This window comes from Emys orbicularis, chromosome 3 (genome assembly GCF_028017835.1).
Source record: "Emys orbicularis isolate rEmyOrb1 chromosome 3, rEmyOrb1.hap1, whole genome shotgun sequence".
NCBI classification, from domain to species: domain Eukaryota; kingdom Metazoa; phylum Chordata; order Testudines; family Emydidae; genus Emys; species Emys orbicularis.
Window position 1 is genome coordinate 159,948,205 of NC_088685.1, and position 25,749 is coordinate 159,973,953.

General features: G+C 43.5%; 1 protein-coding gene across 1 annotated transcript in view; it reads right to left on the minus strand.

The window, feature by feature from the left end:
* ENAH (ENAH actin regulator) overlaps positions 1–25,749 on the minus strand; it is a 183,342-nt gene that overhangs the window by 39,995 nt on the left and 117,598 nt on the right. The window contains exon 4 of the mRNA XM_065401940.1: positions 3,995–4,079. Coding sequence (XP_065258012.1) covers positions 3,995–4,079 — 85 coding nt within the window. The remainder of the gene's footprint in view (positions 1–3,994; positions 4,080–25,749) is intronic.

Genomic DNA, 25,749 nt, shown 5'->3' on the forward strand with positions numbered 1-25,749 from the left:
CTTTAATTTTTATTTCAATTTTTTCTTCATTATGCATAGCCAATGAGTCAATTGTAGATGAACTACAGTTTACTATAGATTATCTACTATCTGTTTCTGTTCACTACTTCATACAAAAGTTGCATGCAAAAAAACAAGACTAGAATTAAATCCGTAAGTGTTTTTAAAATTGGTATTTCGTTACTAATTACTTGATATTGAAGATTTAACATTTAACTTAGAGGGGTAGCCGTGTTAGTCTGAATCTGTAAAAAGCAACAGAGGGTCCTGTGGCACCTTTAAGACTAACAGAAGTATTGGGAGCATAAGCTTTCGTGGGTAAGAACCTCACTTCTTCAGATGCAAGCATCTGAAGAAGTGAGTTTCTTACCCACAAAAGCTTATGCTCCCAATACTTCTGTTAGTCTTAAAGGTGCCACAGGACCCTCTGTTGCTTTTAACATTTAACTTGTTTCCTAAATTCCACTGTAAAACACTATCGTGGTTTAAGAAAAAAGTTATACAAGGCATACCCCAAACTGGAAAGGTTAGTAAATATTATACCCTGTTGTCAGAGGGACTGAAGTACTCTGTCCACAGAACAGGCACAGCACAAGTAGGGAAGCAGAGCAAGTTTCCCAATACTAACTTAACAAAAAACTACAATCCCCTAGAGCATGGGGTAGTCAATTATTTTTTGTCAAGGTCTAAATTTCTTGTTCAAGGTATAGTCAAGGCCCACTCCCCCTAATCGCCCCCCACAAACTTCCCAATCACCTGGCAGCTCCCTGCCTGCACTGCCCAGAGAGTAAGGTGACCTTATTTCCCTAAACTGAAACCGGATGCATGGGGATGGACTGATCCACCTATCTCATAGAACTGGAAGGGACCCCGAAAGGTTATCGAGTCCAGCCCCCTGCCTTCACTAGCAGGACCAAGTACTGATTTTGCCCCAGATCCCTAAGTGGCCCCCTCAAGGACTGAACTCACAACCCTGGGTTTAACAGGCCAATGCTCAAACCATTGAGCTATCCTGCCCCCCTCTCCCCACCTGGTGGTGCTGCTTGCCCACTCCTCAAAAAACATTCCTCCATGCCCCCAATTGAGCCAAGTAGCAGAGATGGGGCGGGAGGGAGGAATGGGTATGGCCTGGGATCTGAGCAGCAAAGCAAGGAGTGAATGTATGAGTGTACTTTTGAGCTCGGATCCAGGAGGTGAAGCTGTTGGACTATGATCCAGCTAGTGGTGCAATGCCTCTTTAGGGGCTGGGATAGCAGAGGGGCAGCAAGGAGGCTCTAGGTAGCCGGAAGGCCCAAGGAGACTCAAGAAAGTAGCCCTGGGGAGATGCAGGGAGGCTGAGATGTGGCAAAATAGGGTGACTGGAAGTGGACTGGGGAGGAAAAGAGGCTGGTTTGGGAGGGGGAGGGGGCTGGAGAGGGCTCTGGGGACTGGCCCTGAAGGATAGGGGGCAGGGTGGGGGACTCCGGGGATCACTCAGGAGCAGTCGGCACGAGGCCAGAGTGGGGTGGCAGGAGGCATGAGGCCTCAGAGTGGGGTGGGAGGGTGGGCTCCAGGGACCACTTGAAGCACAAGCATGGCTTCAGTCCCATGCACAGAGGCGACACGTGCCTGTGAATAGTGGGAAGGCACAAATGAAAGGTTCGGGGGGGCGGCTTGTGCTTTTTCTCCCCCCCCCCCCCCCGATTTCTCAAGACACTCTTCGTGTGTCCCTGCAGCCAGGAAGTGAGGAAGCAGGCTGAGTTCCTCCTCTTCCTGCCTATATGGGGCTGCTTCGCCTTACCTGCTGCTGAAGTTCCACACATTGCCTCTCACCTGTAGATGGTCTGCAAAGCAGGCACAGCACTGGGACTCCAGCAGCAGGAAAGGCAAAGCAGCCCCATGAGGGGGGTGGAGGAGGAGCTCACCTTCTGCTTCCTCTCTCTCTGCACAGGAGAGTATGGCTGCCAGGAGTGCTGCCTCCTCGCTTCTGGCATCTACCCTCCAGAGGCATCTGAAGCAATCCCAGGAGGGTGGGAAGGGGGGGGGGGGGGAGGGAGAGAACCAGTGAGCCCACATGCCCCACCCATGCATCTCCTCTGCCCCTGCAGTCCACTCAAAAGCATCTGGCATTCCAAATCTAGACTGCAGTCTGCCTATTGACTACCCCTGCCTGAGAGGAATCACAACCAAAACGGGGGCTATTGAGGCCCCATCCCATTTTAATCCTTTACTTCTTTCTAAGATTAGAGAAAGTGCCCTCCCTGTCACTCTTTGACTGACAGAGAATGTTAATAGGCAGCGATATCTAAAGTTCAAGAATGAAGGTATTTAAAAACAGAGACTTGGACTGGAGAATAAATCAGTCTGGTTGAAAGGTGTGGTACTGAATTCTCCCAATATTCCTACTGGTAATCACTACCTTAGTGACTGGCCAATGCCAGGAAGGTCTATGTTGTCCAGACTGGTGGATCCCTGACTAAATATTTATCTGCACTAGGTTTTTGCACTGGTACAGCTGCAACAGTATAAGAAATGACTTGGAAAGGGTAAGCTGTACCACCACAAGTCACTTGTTTTTTGCACCAATGTAGCTGCACTAGTGGGGAAAATGAAATAAAAACACCATAATATAGATAAGCCCTTGAAGATGGAATTTCTGACATAGCTAATATATTTCCCTTTGTCAACATTATTACATTTCTTTTCTATGCCTCCTTTAACAGATTGGCTCTTGATGACATCTTCAGCAAACGTGCCTGGATGTTCTCTGATGCCATTTAAGCTGCTGGGTTATTGTGGTACTTTGAAAGATTGAATTTTAAAAGGAATAGGTCTATTTTAAAAAGTGAATTTATCAAAATGTGAGCTTCAATTAAAAAGTTTGTAAGAATAAAGTTACCAGCAGAATATACTAATTAGAAAACGATTTACTTTCTTTAAATAAAAAAATAAAATGGCTGTAAATACTAAGGAAGTTAGGTTTAAGAATAGGATCTTATTTTTATGAATGGTTGAAATTGTACTGCAACGTAAGTACTGTGTACATCAGTGAACTATACTGAACCAATTGAGCATTAGGAGACTTTGAGCATTCATTTTTCTAAAACGGTCTTCTAACTGATATTGGGAATATAGAGCCTTTAAAGAACGTAACTATGTGTGAAGGAATAAGGGATAACAATCCTCTGGATCAGAATGTCTGGAGTTGGCATGGCTACCTGATCAGACCACCTGCACCCAAGGAAAGAAGTGGAACTTAATTGGCTGACCCTGATAAAAGAGGGCAGCAGGAATCCAAGGGGACTGCAACGTTCTCCAGGAAGCCAAATGCCTGGGCTGGTGCTCCCAACCGACTGCCACAGGAAGTACTGCTGAAAGAAACTGTTCTGAAAACTAAATGGACAAGAGAACAGTCCTTGAGGGCTCAGGCTCTGAGGTAAGAGCCAGGAAATCTTGTTACAGGCATTACTGGTGCAAGAGACGGATTGGAGGGAAGGCACTGCTATGCTTGCACAGACTTAGAAGTAAAAGTCTGCAAGGGGTGGGACTGTGTTCGTAAAGTAGGCTCAATTAAAGAAACTACCCCAGCTAAAGATAGTTTCCCAGGACTACTTGAGAGAAACAGATGAGGGTTCTCCCAGGGAGCGAGCTGACAGGAGAAAGGAACTACAAGATAGGCCCAGTCTATTACACAGTGAAAGAAACTTCACGAGAAAGAAAGCAATGGGGCACCATGTGGGAGTTAAGACAAAAGAACCGAGTCAAATAACTGATAATATTATATTTCAATTCAGAGGATTGTAAAGCTTGTTTAATAATGTTCAGGTAAATTATTTCAAGGAACACACATTTTACATTTCAATATTAAATCTACATGGTACAATTAATGCACAATAAATCTATGTCGCTGCTATTACAATGTAAAATTAAGATCTGTTGGTATCTCTCTCCAAAGCTGAGTATCAAAACCAGGTAAATATGCCATTAATGTACCCTTGTTCACTAAAAATCTTACCTTCTCTGGATTTCCAACTCTTCATGTGATGGGCCATTTTGCACTTGGGGGGGGAGCTGTGAATTCTGTCGAGGCAATGTTGGACCTGTCAGTGAAGATTAGAAGTGAATGTAGCTTCAACTTTCAAATTACAAAGGCACAGGAAAATAGGAGAGCAAACACATGGAGTTACCTATTTTTTTTTTTTCTTTCTAGCAAAATGAAACAAGCTCCATAACACAATATAGCAAATGAAAACTGCGACAAATTGTTTTATGTATTCCCAGACAGATTTATTTGAAATGGATGAAAGAGTTCAACTGGAATGCAAAAATAAAGTTTTACATATGATGAGACTTAGCACTAAACACATGTATTCAATAAGCTTTGAATAGGCTCACAAATTTGAGATTTTCTGAGACAATAAACACACACTTTTGGGAAAAGGGGAAGACTCAAAGAATTCAAAAACTCACCTAAAAAGAACACTGGAAACAAAAAACAGGAGAGAAAAAACATCAGAAGCTTATCACCATACTGACAGTATGAAGATAAAAATTTGTTCCTCAAGTTGCACTGAAATTTACTTGCCACATTTTAGCTTGTCATCTTGGATCAAATGTAAATTCCTTGGACTGAATGTAAATTTTGCTAATTATGTCTAACACATTTATCTTATACTCTGAATTTGCAGCTGGAGCTTAGAAATGTCACTTTCAAGGACACAGACAACTTAAAAAGTACATTATTTTGTCTTTAAACTTACTGTTAAAAGTAACACCTAAAATTACTGTATAAAGTGATTAGTGAAAAAAAATCATTTTGCTTTGTACATTTGGCAACACTTCATATGTAGTAATTTTCACTGACTACTCTGTATAGTCAGTCCATTTCCTCTTTTGTATGTGTGGGTCTCACATAGCAATAGAAGTGATTAGAATTTTTATAATAGGAAAGTGTCATTCTAAAACCACAAAATTTAGCATTAGGATTCAAAGTACTACCTTAAACCACTCAACTTATTTTTAACTGACTAGATAGTCAATGTGTTCACTTAAATATGGTGCACTATATACCTAGTTTTACTCTGTGGTCTCAATTTTTCTAAATTCTCTATTAGGGACAAAATAATCTGTGTAGGAGTTAGTTTTGATTCACATCCTTCCTCAAACCAAGGGAATGTCTTGAAAGACCAGTCTTATAGCTTTCACTATTTACTCTGTACTTGTTCTTAGGTTAAATTGAGGTTATAAAAGATTAATAAATATTATATAATATGTGGATGTTCACTATAGCTCCCACTGAAGTAGAAATGTAAAATTATATATTTAATATGTAATGATTTTAGGAATTGCTTGCTATACTCCAAATTGTGTTCCATTATAAATGAGATGACTGACCTATTTATTAAAAAAAAAAAAAAAAAGTGTTCCATGTTTTCCCAAGTATCCTCAGATATTTCCTATTTTGAGCCAAATAAGGAATTGTTTTGATTTTGACTTTTATATGGCAGTCATACCTAGACACAGTGTGGCTCCCAATACCACGGTTTAAAAAAAAAAAAAAACCCCACCCAAAAAAGCCTTATTTGCATCATAAGCAGATACACTCTGTGGCGAAAAATATGAAGAGTACAATATAATTCCTTAGACATGTCTCAAAGGATACAACGTATTGTTTACCAGTTGGATAGCCAACTGAGTTTTTGAAATGTGACAGACGAGGTATCATCCAAGAGAAATAACATTTAAAATATAAAAATAGCAAAGGGGTATTAGACTGTGTGGGTATGCTGTTCTCTAAACTATCAATTAAGCAAGGGAAAATAGATTGCTTAGGTCACTGGGGAAAGAGGCTAACCTAGTCAGAGACAAGAAAAGCTATGTAAATGTTAACAGACCATATTCAATAGGGAAGAAATACATGTGCATGTTATGGAAGGCATTAGCAGACACTTAGATACTGTTTTATTGTATATTCACTCTTGAATGTGAGCAAACATCTTTTGATCTAGTCCATGTCAAGAACATACTGAGGGTCCAGAACTCAATGAAAATTATACATACATTAAGCAAAAAAAATAAAAATAAAAAAAAATACATAAAAAGAATGCAGAGTAAAAGCTTACTCAATTGTGTTGTGATTGAGAAAATATGGTTGTCCATATACTGATAGGCGATGACTTCCGGTCTAAAGTGGTAATCAAGGATGTTCACACCTAAACAAAGGGACCTAAAAAGTATAAACAAGAAGGGTACAAGCCAAAGGTGGGGGGGGGAGAGGAGACTTTCAATGACTCAGAAAGTGGTGTGACTGAGCAGGGTTAATTGACTTGATGCAAATACATGCACCTGGCTCAACCACTGGGTTTACATCGCTGGTAGCACTGATGCAACTACAATTTTGCTGGAAAATGGGCCCAACACTTTTTAGAACAAAGAAATATTAGCAGATTGAGGAAAGCTTTGGATAACTATAGTGTAAGAAATTGTGCCCGGGGTGGGGGTGGGGAGGTTCCAGTTAGAAGGCAATCATTGCATACATCAAGTATGCGCTCTGGTGCATGCATAAAATGTATGGGGAAAATAGGGATGTGCGGAAATTAATTTTTGATTTTTATTATTATTGGATAGGCATTTTTATGGATTTCAATTCTGAAAAATAACTGAACAAGCCAGATTTGCTTATTTCTCCTAAAAACTCAAAAGGCATTTCAAATGTTGAACATCTGTTTTACATCCTGATCATTTTAAAGGACATAAAAAAGGCAAAAAGCTTTAAGCTCTTACAATCGCTATTTGAAAATAACCAGTGAAGTATATGTACAAATTTAGAGTACAATATCTTGTGATAAATATACTGTTTCTCTAAAAGAGGATTTTGTACAATGATGATATATAAAAACAGATGCCTTTGAAGAGATTTACCACGGCCTTAAAAGAACAGGGCAATTGTTTAGATAGTGTATCAGCATCTAAACCCCTGGAATAAAGCGTTTAGGAGAGGAGAAGATAGCACAGAAAGCCCACGTCGAAAGTGTACAGTGGACAAATGTTTTCATTCCTTATTCTTGCTTTTTAAAAAGTGTAATTTCATGTCTAGATTCTGTAAAAATAGTTAGAGAAGGAAAATTCCAATGAGATACATTCACTTTCATATTTTAAAAAAGGTCACAAAATTAAACAACAAAAAACCAGCCAGAAATATAAAAAATGGTTGGTTATGTTGAGGTAGCACAACAGGATATTTGCTGACTATCTGGTGCAAACTTAACACTGTTTTGTTTAAAGAATGCATCTGACACATAAAAGATGGCATATTTACACAAGAAGGCGGCAGCATTGGTTCTATAGGAGTCAAATGTTTTTCTGGGGTCTGAAAATGTGTTTATTACTGCAGTTTTTTAAAAAACATTTTGCTCTGGCCTGAGGTTTTTTAAAAAGTACCTGAAGCCAACTCTACTACAGCAGAAAATCCAGTATAGTATTTACAGAGGAGGGTATTCCTGTCCTTCCTGACTTAGTGCCTTATGAATACCATAATAATAAAAAAAAAATCTAAGTAACATCCCAGTAAATGAACTAGTGCAACTTCTGAACTGCATCTACAGTTTTCTGAGAAGATGTCTTTTTTCATTTAACATTCATGTTTCACGTTGCCCTCCAGGGCATCCTGAAAAATGAGAGTTTATTTCTGGTATGGGGAATTATTTCCATACAATAACTTAGAATTAATTCATTTAGATTACTTGCAATACCTTCATCTCTCCACTCCTAACTTATTAAGACTTTACAATGTTCAAAGCACTTGTTTTTCTGAACAGGTAACAGTCAGCACTAAAGGGATTTGTTTACACTGACAGAAAATATTGGCAACAGGTGAAAATTAACTGGTTCAAGTACTTGAATTCTGTGTCACCTACAAGAAAATCATATCCAACTGTTGTCCAAAAACTCAGTCTCATCCAAATAAATGTTTTTTGTCTTGACATAAAAATATTGACAGTGCATCTAAGGCTTTTTCTTCTCATGCAGCCCTATATTTCCTTCAAGAACTACTCCATGACAACCTTGACTGTATTACAATGCAAAAGAGAGCTCAATTCCAAGAGCTAAATGATTTGACTCCAAAGGTGACTGCCTGCCTGCCAAAAGTTGCATGAAAACCTCAGTTCTAAGCGGAGCTGTATGCTGTTTTTGCCAGTGTAATCTGGAAAAAACTGAGGGGGAAAAATACCATACATAAAACATAGGGACTATATAATGCCTTTCCATTTCTCTCCTTGTGATGTACATAAATGCTTTCCTCATAGTCCACGTGGATTACATTTCCTGTACACAGTTTATCAAGAAACAAGACCATTTATTTATTAACAAAAAGCTATGTTTAATTACAGGTAACGTTGCATCAGGACCCACTCCACAAACACAAGGCCTTAAAAGCATAGAAAAGAACAGTTACTTACCTTACAGTAACTGTGGTTCTTTGAGATGTGGATCCTGTTGTTTTAGGTAGACCCTCCCTCAAAATTCAAAGCCCATGTTAGCTGAGGACTCTGGAAGTGGGAATGGAGCAAGGGTCTTGGGATCCACACTGACTAAACATCTCTAACAATCACAGTTACTGTAGGATAAGTAACTGTTCTCTTTGAGTATGTTTCAGTGTGTATACCACCTTCGGTGACTGGCGAGCAGTATCCTCTTGAGGATGCAGGGCATGAGGAGTATCAGCTGCGATAGAATGAAGGTCTCCCAAACCTGGCATCTGACCTGGCAACCAGGTTCTGTGCATAATGCTTAACAAACATGACTGGACTGCTTCACAAACATGACTGGACTGCTTCACATAGTAACTTTGCAGATTTCGGATACTGGCATGTTGCAGAAGCATTTTCAGGATGCTGCTTGAGCTCTGGTGGAGTGAGCTTTAACAGTGGGAGTGGTACACCAGGTAGCTGGTAGCACAGAGATACAATGTATTATCCCATTTAGAAAGTCTTTGGGATTAAATGGCTTGTCCTTTGGACTGGCCAGCACACAGACATGGGGATGGTCTGAAAGATTTGGTCCTGTCAGTACAGTATCGAAGAACCCTGAAAATGGCCAAGGTGTGGAGTTTCTTCTGTCTGCATGGAATGTAGCCTTGAGAAGACACAAGAAAGTTGACTGATTCAAATAGAATTCCAAAACAACGTGAGAAGGAATTTTGCATGAGGAAGGATGAAACTACTACTGCTCAGTGGTACTTTACAGGGGAGTAGATCAACCTGAGCCAGTGCTCAGGTCTCAGGCAAAGTATGGCAAGCAGCATCACATATGGATATACGGCTTAACAACATAAGGCAGGTCCATACTGTCATCACTGGGTATGAAGTCACAATGTTTGGTAACAACCAGAGAGTAAGGAAACTTAAGGTAAAAGTATCCCCTTCCTATGGTGGAATTCTTTCTGGCTCCTATGAACTCTATTGTCTGTGATGGGATTAGACACTATTTCTCTTATCAAAGGGGTAGCCGTGTTAGTCTGGATCTGTAAAAGCAGCAAAGAGTCCTGTGGCACCTTATAGACTAACAGACGTTTTGGAGCATGAGCATCCGAAGAAGTGGGCATTCACCCATGAAAGCTCATGCTCCATAACGTCTGTTAGTCTATAAGGTGCCACAGGACTCTCTGCTATTTCTCTTAGTTCACCAAGAGTCCCAGCCAGGCGAACATGAGAAGGGCACAGCTGAAGCCTATCAAAGCTTCCTGATGTGATCTGCCTCCCATCAGCCAATCATTCAGATACGGGTAGCAATACATGCCCTGGTTCCTTAGGTGGGCTGTCCCTATAGGTAGGCATTTTACAAAAACTTTTAGTACCATGGAGAGTCCGAAGGGCGGTATCTTGTACTGATAATGGCTTGGCCCCACTGTGAATGTTGAGTACTTCCTCGGGGTTGGGAGGATGGCAATGTGGAAGTATGTCTCCTATAAGTTGAGAGCCACAAACCAGTCCTGAGCTTGAAGGGATGGAATAATGGAGGAAAGTATTGCCATCCTGAATCTGGAGGTAGCATATTATTTGTTTAGCTTTCTTAGGTCAAGGAGAGGACAAAGAATCCTTTTCTTCTTCAGAATGACTAAGTATCAGGAGTGCAGACCCCTTCCCCTGTACACCTTGAAACCTGTTCTACAGCTCGTAAGTAATGAGGCCACTTCCATTTGCAAAAGACTCATGAGGAGGGTCCCTGAACAGGTATGGGGAAAGAGGGTTGGTAGGGGGCAGGGAATCGAACAGAATGGCACAGCCATGGACAACGATGCTCAATACCCATTTGTCAGCTGCAGTGTGCATCCATGCCTGATGAAAAGGGGCAAGCTGATTTCTGGAGGTCAGCTCCAAGGTGGTTTTGGTGTAGCTCCTGATTGTCTTGTCAAATCTGCTGCTCTTCATAGGGAGGTTAGTGCATGATGGAAGAGCTGGTGCCAGGCTCCTACATGAATAGAGGGGTAAATTTCTGCATGAATACTGAGGCTGCAGACAGAGAGAAAGATGGCATTCTTTGCCTCTGAGGTGGCACTGGAAAGCTTATAGTATAGTGCTGGGATATACATGCTCTCAAAGAATGTAGTGCCTCATCCATTAATGTGCTAAATAAGTCCACGCCTTCAAAGGCCAAGTCCTCGACTGTGGATGTGCATAAAATGTGCTTGAAGGCCTTTGACAGGACCTGGTAGCACTTTTCCACATGCATGGAGGTCAAGGGGAGCAAGGCCAGGGTGTGCCATAAACCCTTTGCTGGGTATAAAATGCAATCACTGATTGGGAGAGCAATTCTTATGGGCGCAGAGGAACTGAAGATGTCGAACAATTTATGGGTGTTTTCTTGGATCACAATATGTTTGCCCTCCTTGACAATAGTTCCTGGAAAATCCGGAAGTCATCAACAGTGAGGTGTCGGGCCACAGTGATTGCTTCATCTGAGGATGAACAGGATTCTTTAGGCAGGAAACGTTGCAATGTCTTCCTCACTACCTCCGCTGCATCTTCAGGAGGTCTCCTCCTGGTTCGGGTGAGGGTGCTCCAGCCAACAATGCCATTGATGACCATAATCTTCCTCCTTTTAGCCAAGATATAGAAAGGAGCCCCACTCCAGAATCTGTGGGATGGTGGGCCTCAAAGTCAATATGGCCATAATGGTAGGTTGTACTGGTGCTGGCCAGACTGTGGGTGACCCATCTATTGCCAGTTCTGCACCGGGGCTCAGTACCATGTCTTCAGAGTACCAATCTTATCTCTCAGGTGATGGCTCCCCAGTCAAGGTATGGGGAGGAAGAGTGGCCCAGTAAGGAGCAGGAGAAAGCACTCCACAAACTGCAGTTCCAGTGGGCATGGTTCCGGCACTGATGTTAGTGGAGCTGGTATGGTTGTCAGCACTGTTGTCATTGTTAGGTCCAGCGCAGAGAGTAGCTGTGAGGAGCTCTCAAAAGGTGTATCTTGCGATCAGGAAGGGTTCCAGTTCCAGGGCTGGAACACTAATTACTTTACATAAAGCTTAACGCACTCTTATTACATTACATAATTTGAACATATATTACATCTCAACTGAACTCATTACATTGCATAAAGCTTAAGAAAAATCTCCTCCCCTTACTTCCTGCTATGTCTGCCCCTTCTTAAAATGTCTCTGTAATCAGCATGGCCTTTCCTAGGACAAGAGGGTTAAAACTTTCCCTAACACCCAGGATGAGGTTTGCACATCCTATCACACATCTTCTCCAGGAATGTAGTTATGAATACACATAATAGAAGCCCTGCTCCTTACCAACCCAGGGATAGGGTCTACATACCCCATCACATCCTGTTTAAAAGTTACTGAACTACACATACCAAGAGCAACCTGCTGTATTTAAAAGTTTGCTCACTTCCTATAACATGCTGCAGCCTCTCATGTACTTTTAGAAATTGGACGCGGTCAGATATAGCTACGTCAGAAGGGTGTATGCCTGAACTCCAGCAGCACATCTACCTACTCTGCTCTTTCCCCCTCTTGGTCTCCCATCCCTGTATGAAGCATGCCTCAATATTCAACACCTGAAACCCAAATGTGTTACAAATGACAAAGGTGAAACTCCTGTACAGCATAGCTTAGCCAAAATAATGTAGTGATTACCATAGTTTTTACATTAAAAATGTTTAAAAGATTCTTCTCACTGTATGAAAGACATGCAGTTATAACATGCCTCAGAGATCAGCAACAGAATTTGAACCCTGAGATCTCCACTTCACACCTCTACCCGCTTCTGCTACAAAAGTAACTGATAGTGACTGGTCCAAAAATGACTAAAGCAGGGCTTGGCAAACTTTTTGGCCTGAGGGCCACATTGGGGAATTGAAATTGTATGGCAGGCCATAAATTTGGGGGTGGGGTATGGGGGGCAGGTGAGAGCTCTGGTTGGGGGTGCGGGCTCTGGGTTCGGGCAGGGGATGAGGAGTTTGGGGTGTAGGAGGCTGCTCTGGGCTGGGACCGAGGAGTTCAGAGGGCGGGAGAGGGGATCAGGGCTGGGGCAGAGGTGCGGGAAGGGGTGCAGGTTCCACCTGGGGGTGTGGGCTCTGGGGTGGGGCTGGGGATGAGAGGGTTGGGGTGCAGGAGGATGCTCTGTGCTGAGATCGAGGGGTTTGGAGGGGAGCAGGGCTGGGGTAGGGGGTTAGGGTGTGGAGAGACGCACATGGGTGCAGGCTCCAAGTGGTGCTTACCTCAAGCGGTTCCCGGAAGCAGCGGCATGTCCCTTTTCTGGCTCCTACGCGTGGAGTGGCGCCCAATCCTGCTAGTGCCAGAGCAGGGCCATGCCGCAGCTTCCAGGAGCCGTGTGGTGTGGTCCCCAACCCGGCACCCCGGCTTGAGCGCCAGAGGGGGTCGAGCCGCGCGACCCCTGACCCAGAGCCCCGGCTGGAGTGCCAGAGGGTGGCCGAGCCAAAACGCGCGGCCCCCGAGCCGGCGCCCCAGCTGAAGCGCTGGGCTGAGCCGCGTGGTGAGGCCCCCGACCTGCTGCCCCAGTTGGAGCGCCGGAGCGGGGCAAGCCCCAGACGGAGCTCGGCAAGCCCCAGACGGAGCTCGGGGGCCAGCTTAAAACGACTTGCGGGCCAGATTTGGCCTGCGGGCCATAGTATGCCCACCCCTTTACTAGAGGAAGGCTTGTCACACACTTTGCCAGTCGGTGACACACAACTACTTTATTTTTTTCTAAAATAATCATACAACTATAGGGCTAGAAAGGACCGCAGGAGGTTAGACAGATGACTATCCAGTTTCCTTTTGAAAACCTCCAGCGAAGGAGCTTCCATGACTTCCCTAGGCAGTCTGTTCCCTTCTCTTACTGTTCTTACAGTTAGGAAGTTTTTCCTGAGATTTAATCTAAATCTGCTATGCTGTAGTTTGAACCAATTGCCTCTTGTCCTGCCCTCTGTAGCAAAAGAGAACTGTTCATCTTTTTTATGGCAGCCTTTCAAGTATCTGAAGACAGCAATCATATCACCTCTTAATCTCTTCTTTTCCAAATAAAAGATACCCAGTTCCTTCAGCCTTTGCTCATGTGGCTTGCATTCCACCCCTTTGATCATCTTTGTCACCTCTGGATCCTTTCCAGTTTCTCTACATCCTTTCTATACATTAGTGACCAAAACTGGACACAGTGCTCCAGCTGAGACCTAACCAGCGCTAAGCAGAGTGGTACTATCACCTCCTGTGATTTGTGTGCTATGCCTGTTAACCCAACCAAAAACTGCATTTTTTTTTTTTTTTTTTTTTGCAAAAGCATCGCATTGCTGATCATGTTGAAGTTGTGATCCACCACAAATCCCAGATCCTTCTCAGCAGTGCTTCTGTCAAGCCAGTTTCCCCCCATACTATATTTGTGCATTTAGTTTTTCTTCCCTAAGTATAGCACTTAAAATGAAAGTCAGCAAACACAAATGTGATCTATAACTCAGCTCTCCAATTTATCAAGATCCCTCTGAATTTTAGCTCTATCCTCCAAAATACTGGCAACCCCCCCACCTTCAGCTTTGTGTCATCTGCAAACTTGATCAGTATACTCTCTATACCTACCATCCAGGTCATTAATAAAGATGTTAACCAACATCAGACCCAGAACAGATCCCTGCGGAGCCCCACTTGAGACCTCTCTCCAATTCTACATCATTCGATTAATAGTTACGCTTTGTTCGCAGTTGTTTAATCAATTATGTATCCACTTAATGGTAGTTCTGCCAAGCCCGCATTTCTCCAGCTTACTTATCAGAATGTCATGTGGGACTGTGTCAAAAGCCTTGCTGAAGTCCAGGTATATTATGTCCACTGCATTCCCCCTATCCACCAAATCAGTTACCTGTCAAAGAAAACAAATCATGCCAAACCAGCTTGATTTCCCTTGGTAAATCCACAGTGGCTGCTAGTCATTACCCCTTAATGCTCTGTAAACAAACATTGCCTATGAGTAACTGATATTTTCTAAACAGGCACATGAAGAAGAAACATGTAAAGCAAAGCACAGACCGCAGAGTGTTTCAAATTTCTTGTAAATGGGATCCCTAAAAAGGTAAGACACTCCTGAAAGATGAAAGCTGTAACACAACCTCCTCCTGTTTCAAGAAGCTTTAAATGATGACCGTACAAGATAATTCACAGGTTGAGGTTTTCAAAGCAATCTAGGGGATTTAGACATTTCTTCCATTAAAATTAATGGAAGAGATATCTAAATCTCCTAATCCTACTTTGAAAATCTAAATCAAATTTAAAATCATTCTAAGATATCCTACCAAGATACCTACAAGAAATTAGCCAATTAATATCCAGACAAACTATAGATAACTGATATTTATTTTAAAAGCTAATTTGTGTTTTCTACCTCTATCCCATACTTTGTCGTAACTGTGAACTCTTAGAGGCAAAGATAGTTTTTATTTAAATTTGTGTGTTCGGACAATACCTCACACAGAGGGAATTACTTTAACTATCAGCTTCTGTATTCTCGTGAAAGTAAAGTCAAACATTTATACTTCAACTTTGGTCTTTAAATGACTAAGCATAAAAAACCAAGTGTAGGCTTTTGGCTTTTTTAAACAGTTTTATTCTCAACTATGGGAATAAAATTACTACTGTATACCTAGTGAATCTGTTTTTATTGATAAAAATCCTGTAGGAAAAGAAATTATTTAAAAAAAACCCAAGGAGCTTTTAAAAATGTTTAAAGAGATTATAGTCTACTAGAATGTGATCACACACTCCAAACTCTTTTTTACATTAAAAATGTTTAAAAGATTCTTCTCACTGTATGAAAGACATGCAGTTATAACATGCCTCCAAACCTTCTTTTCATATCTGTAGTTGTACAAACAAGGCTCTAATGGGAAAAATATTCCATGACTTGCAATGATTACAATGAAGACAACCAGCACCACCATCCAAGCACAGTTTTCTGCCAATTGTTGCATTTTTCTGCATATTTATATTTGGTCCATTTGCACTGTCATATGAATACATGTCTCCTAAATTGCCAACAATTAACAATGTTTTCACATTGCATTTGTTATTAAAAATATATTAGAAGTATTAGAGTGACAAACTTACAGAAAGTTTCCACAAAAGGAGTGTTGACATCATAAATTACTGCACTTGTTCTCTGCCCAACTCTCCAGGACAAATGTGAGCTCTGAATGATCAGTATTTACAGGATGTCAAGTTAGAGGTACAGCATCAACTATCCATGACATGGGTTGGTTCAGTAATACAGAAAGGAGAAATTGTGCACTATCTTAGCAATCTTTAAATCATAACTGTTGAGGGGAGCAGGACGGGTGCCTACTTCATAGCTGGAACACATGCAAAGCAGATGCACCAGAAAAGATACTACAGCAAATAAGGGATTAAATAAAAATTTAGAAAGCAAAGAGTGCTACATAATTAATACAAACTCTTATAGCGCCTTTCAGAGATCTCAAAATGCTGTGGAACCATTAAACTCCAAGCTCCTGTGAGACTGGTGTCAATTGGGTAAACTGAAGGTTCAAAGATTAAATGACTCACTCAAGACATCACATTAAATAATAGTAAGCATCAAAGTGAGGAATGGAATCCATGAGTCTCATATCTTAGTCCCTGCACAAGTCAATACTCCCTCCTCTTCTTAGAGAGAGACATTTGCCATAAGTAGGACCCTACCAAATTCATGGCCATGAAAAACGTGTAACGGACCATGAAATCTGGTCTCCCCCATGAAATCTGGCTAGTGCAGGGGAGGGGCAGGACTGGGGGCTCCTACCATGCACCAGGCTCCAGCTGCTAGTTCTGGCTGGGCTGGGGAACAATGGGACTTCCACTCCCCCTGCAGGAGCCGTTCCCAGAGCTGGGTCAGACCCACCTCTGGGAACCTCGCCCTGCTGGTGGAAGCTCAATGGCTGCTGGCTGGAAGCTCAACTGTGAAAGCAGCACCGCCAGCAGAAGTGAGCGTGGCATGCTATGGTATTGTCAACCTTACTTCTGCGCTCCCGCCAGTAGCAATGCAGAAATGAGGGTACCAAAACCATACCATGCCACTCTTACTCCTGTGCTGCTGCTGGTGGCAGCCCTGCCTTTAGAGCTGGGCACCCAGCCAGAAGCTGCTGTTCTCCAGCTGCCCAGTTTGAAGGCAGTGCCACCATCATCATCAGCAGCACCAGAAGTAAGGGTGGCAATACCACGACGCCCCTACAACAGCCTTGCAGCCCTCTCCCTCCACCACAACCATCTTTTGGCTCGGGACCCCCATGGTTCCAACACTGTGAAATTTATGATTTTTTAAATCCTCTGATCATTAATTTGATCAAAATGGACTGTGAATTTGGTAGGGCTCTAGCCATAAAGAAGGATGACCTATGGTACTCTTCAGTCAAATTCTGCTTTCATGTAGTGATTCAAGCATACACGGCATGAGTTACAACAAACAAAAAAACAGAAGCAGCATAGGAAGAGCTGACCTGGTAAAACAGACAGGCAACATTGCTATGCTATGTCTATGCAATATTATTTTGTAAATATTTAGTAAGCATTATTTGGCTGCACTACAAATTTCAAAATTCACGAGGCTGGTATGTTTCCAATAAAATGCTATATTATGACCTTCAAACAAAAACCTACCATCCAAAGAGCAAATGCAGTTAGCCATTTTGAAATAGGTTCTCTTTGCAAGCTGTGCTATCATTGGGACAAAATGACGACTTAAAAAAACCCCCATCTGTTCCCAGTAAATTAAGTTTGTTCAATCATTCTATCACTACTTTGCTCAAACCAACTGAAGAAAGAGGGGCATAAGCAAAATAGTGTCAGGATGACTGATTGACCATAATCACTTGCAGAACACATTCTGGGGTCTGTTTACAAGACCATATTATCTTCACTAGTTTAGCACAGGAATGATAAATCACTAGATTTGGTAGTTCATTCATTCTGTGAACTCATGTTACTGTCACCAGAAGAAGAGCCAAAATGTTCATCCTTTATATTTTTAAATAATCTAAAATGCAAAAAATGCTCTTGTAATTACTATAATTTTCTCAGCAAATATGCATCATTAAAGACATTTTGTAAGGCTCTCTTTTTTACCAAAAGAATAAAAGTTATTAAAAAAGAATTCAATGTTACTGGAAACAGTACAGCTATAATTCAGTCAACTAGGCAAGATCTATACAGCAATACTTTGGTTCAGGAAAGTGAGCTCTCTCTGGAAAAAGTGTTTTGAGATAGACGTATAAACATATGTAATTCACAGAGCAATCGTTTAATAATTAAAAACTGCTAAGTGGTCACGAGCTTAAGTAACACTAACATTAAATTAAAGTAGCCTATCCTAACCCACACTAAAATAGATTGTGAGGGATCTGTTATTCAAATCAAAATATGAAATATAGTTTTCAAAGGAAGAATGGATTGAAGGTAAATGGCGAGTAGACTGATGGGAAAGTATGAATCTAAGGGCTCGTCTATACTTACGCGCTGGTTCGGCGGCAGGCAATCGAACGTCTGGGTTCGATTTATCGCGTCTTGTCTGGACGCGATAAATCGAACCCAGAAGTGCTCGCCGTCGACTCCGGTAATCCTGCTCGGCGCGAGGAGTACGCGGAGTCGACGGGGGAGCCTGCCTGCCGCATCTGGACCGCGGTAAGTTCGAACTAAGGTACGTCGACTTCAGCTACGTTATTCACGTAGCTGAAGTTGCGTACCTTAGTTCGAATTGGGGGGTTAGTGTAGACCAGGCCTTAGAATAGCAATAGTGAATTGTTTAGCTATTTCAAGGAAAGTTCACAATCACATTTTGTGAAATGAAAACCACCTCTCTCACATATTTTCCTCCACTAAAACTAAATTATTTTCAGGGACAGGAAAAAGAATTTGCCAGTGAAATTAATTTGATTTTGAGCTAACAGAAGGATCTGAGGACCTGTTATTACAAGAACATCAATCTCATTTTCCCCAAACAAACTAGCTGTTCCATCTACCTGATTTTATTTGAACAGAAGAGATTATATCACCAAGAGGATTTAGTAAGGGTGACATACAAATAAAAACAAAGCTTTATATTCAACACAACAAAATAACTTAATATTGATCATTAAAATTCCTCCTGAAGTAAATATTAGGAGTAGCTCAAAAGCATTTATTAAACAAGGAGCATACGCAAGAGTTTCAAAACCAGAGTAAACATATATCTGTTTCAGTTAAGAGCACATAGCTCCTTCCTAGAAACTAGTTATTCCTATTAATAAATTACCGTATATACTTGTTCATAAGCCGAATATTTTTAGGAGTGACGCATCAAAGAGTGGGGGTCGACTTATAAATGGGTCTACACCAAAATTTGATGATTTTAAACTCTATGGAATAATTGAATTGAATATCTAATACATTGTAACTTTGTTTACCTGGAGCGTCTGCAGGCATGGAGCCCCTCAGCTCCCATTGGCTGGGAACGGCGAACTACGGTCACAGGGAGCTGAGGGCCTCCATGCTTGCGGACGCTCCAGGTAAACAAAACATCCCACCAGCGGCTTACCCTGACAGGCCGGGAGCCAAAGTTTGCTGATCCATTTATTGATGTCAATACTGCAGCCTTTTAAAGTTGCAAAGGCTTTGTTTAGTGGACTACATTGGCTTGAAATGGACCTCATAAGTCTCGAGCCAATATGAAAATGTAACGTGCAGAATCGATGGAATCTCTAATAAAATTGAAATAGCCTGTTATCCCTATAGACACGCCAATCTACAGGGCTGCTTTGAAATAAACAAAGAACAATAATAATTTGACAGTGATAAAGCAGGTGACATTCCTATATAAAGTCCTACAAAATCTATAACTATAATAATAATAATCTATTTTCATACTAGTATTTAAAATGAACAATGGTGAAATCAAAAGAAAAAGGTCTTCTTATCATGCAGCATTCAAACTTAAAGTTGTTGAATATGCAGAAGCAAACAATAATTGCGCCGCTGCTCGTGAATTCTGTATCAATGAGAAGCAAGTAAGAGAATGGCGAAAAAATAAAACACTAAAAGACATGCCAAGAAGCAAGAAAAAAATTTCCAACGAGGTGTGCTTCATTTCCTGAGCTAGAGAAAGATCTCAATAATTGGGTTGTGAATGTCGACAAAATGGGTACTGTGACAAAGTTCTGTCCTTGACTCCGTGGGTCCTGCGTTTCCTGACGGATTTTTGCTAGCCTCAGCGGCTCACTGTGACCCTCCACATAGCCCTTCTCTCTCTAGAGGCAAGGGTCACAGTCTACTGAGCCATTTTCATCATAAGCCAGCAAGGGAGGTGAGGAGAAACAACCCTCCCTCACACAGTCTCTGTTGTCTCCCAGTATCAGTGATTAATCAGGGAGGGGAGGGGGGGAGCCCGGGCCCGCCCTCTACTCTGGGCTCCAGCCCAGGGACCCTAAACTTAGCAGCTATGAAAGCTGACTTTTTGGAAATAGGGCATGTACAATTCCCTGGGCTATTTCCCCACAGCAGCCCCCACTCAATATCTTCTTCACAATTACCTCAGGGCCTCCTTCCTTGCACCTGATATGGATTCGTACTACTTCGTTCCTCCAACAGCACAGCTCCCTCCTATAGCTCCTGACACCCACCCCGCACTGACTAACTGAGAGGCTTTTAACTAGTTCCAGCCAGTCCTTAATTCTAGAAGGCAGTCTCTCCTGCCTTCTAGAAGGATCTTAATTGGCCCCAGGTGTCTTGATTACCTGGAGCAACTGCCATTTGGTTACCATGGTACCAGGGATTTGTTTAGCCTGGGGCTAACATACCCGTTCCTCACTACTTTACTGTAGCCATCTGGCCTTGCCCCATCACATATTCCCCCCCCTCCCCCCCCCCCGCTCAACACCATAGAGTTGGGCAACTTGGGACGCCAGGCGACAGACCATCAGTGTTGCCATGGTGGCATCCAGCCCTGTGCCGTATGCGGAACTGGAACGGTTGGAGGGATAAGAACCACCTGGTGACCCTTGCGTTCTTTTCCTTATTCCGCTGCATCCACTGGAGGGGTGCATGGTCCGTCACAAGTGTAAATCGCCGGCCTAAGAGGTAATAGCGCAGTGTCTCCATGGCCCATTTGACAGCAAGGCATTCTCTCTCAACTACTGCGTATTTCTGTTCTCTTGGGAGAAGCTTTCTGCTTAGGTAGAGGATCGGGTGTTCCTCTTCCCCCACCATTTGCGACAGAACTGCCCCCAACCCCACCTCGGAAGCATCTGTTTGTAAGATAAATTCCTTGTTAAAGTTCGGGGCTATGAGTATGGGGTCATTACAGAGGGCCGTCTGAAGGTCTATGAATGCCCCCTCTGCTGCATCGGTCCACTTCACCATGTCTGAACCTCGGGCCTTCACCAGGTCTATTAGGGGACTTGCCCTAGTGGCAAAATGGGGAATAAAACGTCAGTAGTAGCCTACCACGCCTAGGAACGCGCGGACCTGCTTCTTTCGGGTCGGCCGGGGCCAGTTTTCAATCGCCTCTAGTTTATTCGTTTGGGGCTTCACTATGCCCCTCCCTCCAATATATCCCAGGTACCTAGCCTCTGCTAGCCCTATGGAGCATTTAGCGGGATTAGCAGTGAGGCCAGCCCACCTTAAGGTGCGCAGTATTGCCTCAACTTTCTCCAAGTGGGTTCCCCAGTCTGGCGTATGGATGACGACATCATTTAAGTAAGCGGCTGCATAACTAGTATGGGGGCGCAGCAGCTTATCCATGAGGCACCGGAATGTGGCCGGGACCCCATGTAGCCCAAAAGGGAGGATGGTGTACTGGAATAGCCCGTCTAGGGTGGAGAACACGGTCTTTTCTTTAGCTTCTTTGGTCAGGGGAATCTGCCAATACCCTTTTGTCAGATCCAGTGTAGTCAAGAATCGGGCACTACCCAGTCGGTCAACCAGTTCGTCGATGCGTGGTATGGGATATGCATCGAATTGGGATACTTCATTCAGTCTTCGAAAGTCATTACAGAACCTCATGGTACCGTCAGGTTTAGGCACTAGAACAATTGGACTGCACCACTGACTGTAAGATTCTTCAATAACCTCTAATTCTAACATTTTCTTTACTTCAGCCTTGATTTCTTCTCTTTTAGCTGCTGGGATTCAGTAGGGTCTCAATGTTACCTTGGCTCCGGGGATCGTGCGGATATGGTGATAGGTCTCAGTCGTCCACCCCGGTTTTGTAGAGAACACATCTCGGTTGCGATTAATCATGTCGGCTGCCTCGATCTTTTGGATCGGCGTCAAGTTGGGTGATATCCTCACTTGCTCATGTAAGTTATCCTCCTGGGGAAGGGTCTCCTGGGTGACTAAGCATGCCTCTCGATCATGCCAAGGTTTTAGAAGATTGATGTGGTAAATTTGCTCCGGTTTCCTTCGGCCTGGCTGCCGCACCTTATAGTTTACCTCTCCCACGGCTTCGATCACTTCATAGGATCCCTGCCATTGGGCCAACAGCTTACTTTCTGCTGTGGGCACCAGGACCATCACTCGATCCCCTGGTTGGAACCGTCGAAGCTTTGCTTGGTGGTTATAATGGGTTCGTTGAGTTTCCTGTGCTTTCGCCAAGTGTTCACGTACAATGGGTGTAACTCGGGCTATCCGATCCCTCATCTGTAGTAGGTGCTCAACTATGTTCCTTCTGGGATTTGGCTCCTCTTCCCAGGCTTCTCTGGCTATATCCAATATGCCCCGGGGGTGGCGCCCGTATAGTAGTTCGAACGGAGAGAAACCTGTGGAGGCTTGTGGGGACTTCCCGGATGGCGAACATGAGGTAAGGCAATGGGGTATCCCAATCTTTCCCATCCCGGCTCACCACTTTCCTGATCATGGCCTTGAGGGTCCTATTGAACCTTTCCACAAGGCCGTCTGTTTGAGGGTGGTATACAGAGGTCCGTAGGGCTTGTACATGGAGCAATGAACAGAGATCTTTCATCAACTTGGACACGAAAGGTGTCCCTTGATCAGTCAGTATCTCCTTGGGTAGCCCAACCCGGGAAAAGATCTGTACTAGCTCCTTAGCTATTATCTTGGAAGCCGTGTTGCGTAGGGGGACGGCTTCCGGGTATCGGGTTGCATAGTCTAGTACAACAAGCACATAGCTGTCTTCTCTACGGGCCCAATCAGATCCATGGCTATGCGTTCAAATGGTACCTCTATTATTGGAAGAGGTATCAAGGGGCCCGCAAGTGCGGGCGAGGGCTATGTAGCTGACACTCTGGACAAGAGGTGCAGTATCGCTGGACATCTTCATGTACTCCTGGCCAGAAGAACCTCCGCAGGATCCGTGCCTGGGTTTTCTCTACCCCAGGTGTCCTCCAAACAGGTGACTGTGGGCGAGGCTTAATATGGCTTTTTGATGTTTTCGTGGCACCAGAAGTTGATGCATCTCCTGCTCCTGCATTTGCACCACGCGGTACAGGAGATCTTTCTTCACTATAAAGTAAGGTCCTGGACCCCGGACCTTCCCCTCCACTGGTATCCCATCTATCTCAGCCACCTCTTTCCTGACGTTATCAAATCTAGGGTCCTCTGCCTGGTCCCGCCCAAAAGTCTCTCTCCCGGGACTAACCTGTCTGAGCTCCCAGGGGCCAGCTTCTGCTTCTTCCAACGGCTCACCGCTGTCATGGCTGGGGCCAGCCTCTGGCTCATCTTCCATGGCGGTAGTTTCTCTGATAGCTGCTCGTATCCCTCTGCCTACTAGGGCAGTCTTCTGGCCCTGGGTCAGGATCCAGGGTCCCAAGGCCTTCGCAGCCTTCCTCTCTTTTTTTGTCTTCCGGGCCTTTTGGGGGGCTGAGAATAGATCCTGAGAAATCTCAGCAAACATTGGGGGTTGACATTCCCCCAATGATGAGTCACTGCCATCAGGGTCCCCACTTCCCTCCAGTCTCTCCGGGGGGAGTAATTTATCAAACCCTGGATGGTCCCTCCCAATGACTACAGGATATGGGAGTTTAGGAACCACGCCCACTGTCACCTCAATGGGGTTCCCCTGAACCTCTATCTCCACTGGGATGGTGGGGTAATGGCTCACGGCCCCATGCACACACGTCACTGCTACACGTTTGGCTTGTAGCAGCTGGCTACTTTTTACCAGCTTACCCGATATAAGGGTGATGGCACTCCCCAAGTCCACAAGCGCTGTAGTCTCTGCTCCATTTATCTTCACCGGCCTGGTGTAGTTATGCGGGGCTAATGTGACGCCTGCAAGGTGGATAAGGGAGCACAGGATCTCCCAATCCCCCACGTTGCATTGCATAGGCTCCTCAGTGCTGGGACACTGTGCTGCTATGTGTCCCCACTCCCCACATGCATAACATCTATAACACTGGTCTACAATTTTTGAGAAGTCATCTGCTTCAGAGATAAAATGTGCTATTTATTATGTATTTTGATGTGCTGAATTCAAATATGACAATTAAAACAACTGATTGGCCACTGTTTCTAAGATATTTAAGTTTTTACATTTTATGTCTATGTATATTGTGTAGATAGAGTTTTAATCATAAATTGTAAACCTAGGTCTTTTCATGTGTTTATGGTTGCTTTACATGATAATATTTCACCTGTCCTGTTTATGTAACACTTTAAAAATCAGCCAAAGGGTTATATAAATAAAATTTATTATGAAACAAAAGGCAAAAAACTATTATGTACATAGTTTAGTCCTATTCAGTGTCTACTCGGCGCTTCTTGGCTTGTCTCTTGTATTCATTAAATGGAGCATCTCTTGTCACTGTCCAGCAATAGTCTGCAAGCATTGATGGGCTCCATTTGCCCTGATAGCGTTTCTCCATTGTTGCAATGTCCTGGTGAAATCGCTCGCCGTGCTCGTCACTCACTGCTCCGCAGTTCGGTGGAAAAAAAATCTAGATGAGAGTGCAAAACATGGATCTTTAGTGACATGTTGCAACCAAGGCTTTTGTATGCCTTGAGGAGGTTTTCCACCAACAACCTGTAGTTGTCTGCATTGTTGTTGCCACTAACTGGAAGGCTTTCCATGCCATCTTTTCCTTGCCACGCAGTGCATGGTCAAATGCATCATCTCGAAGAATTTCACGAATCTGAGGACCAACAAAGACATCTTCCTTTATCTTAGCTTCACTTAACCTTGGAAATTTTCCACGGAGGTACTTGAAAGCTGCTTGTGTTTTGTCAATGGCCTTGACAAAGTTCTTCATCAGACCCAGCTTGATGTGTAAGGGTGGTAACAAAATCTTCCTTGATTCAACAAGTGGTGGATGCTGAACACTTTTCCTCCCAGGCTCCAATGACTGTCAGAGTGGCCAATCTTTCTTGATGTAGTGGGAATCTCTTGCACGACTATCCCATTCGCAGAGAAAACAGCAGTACTTTGTGTATCCAGTCTGCAGACCAAGCAAGAGAGCAACAACCTTCAAATCGCCACAAAGCTGCCACTGATGTTGGTCATAGTTTATGCACCTCAAAAGTTGTTTCATGTTGTCATAGGTTTCCTTCATATGGACTGCATGACCAACTGGAATTGATGGCAAAACATTGCCATTATGCAGTAAAACAGCTTTCAGACTCATCTTCGATGAATCAATGAACAGTCTCCACTCATCTGGATCGTGAACGATGTTGAGGGCTGCCATCACACCATCGATGTTGTTGCAGGCTACAAGATCACCTTCCATGAAGAAGAATGGGACAAGATCCTTTTGACGGTCACGGAACATGGAAACCCTAACATCACCTGCCAGGAGATTCCACTGCTGTAGTCTGGAGCCCAACAGCTCTGCCTTACTCTTGGGTAGTTCCAAATCCCTGACAAGGTCATTCAGTTCACCTTGTGTTATGAGGTGTGGTTCAGAGGAGGAGGATGGGAGAAAATGTGGGTCCTGTGACATTGATGGTTCAGGACCAGAAGTTTCATCCTCTTCCTCGTCTGACTCAAGTGAGAATGATTCTGGTGCATCAGGAACCGGCAGTCCTTCTCCGTGGGGTACTGGGCGTATAGCTGATGGAATGTTTGGATAATGCACAGTCCACTTTTTCTTCTTTGACACACCTTTCCCAACTGGAGGCACCATGCAGAAGTAACAATTGCTGGAATGATGTGTTGGTTCTCTCCAAATCATTGGCACTGCAAAAGGCATAGATTTCCTTTTCCTGTTCAACCACTGGCGAAGATTTGTTGCACAAGTGTTGCAGCATATGTGTGGGGCCCACCTCTTGTCCTGATCTCCAATTTTGCAGTCA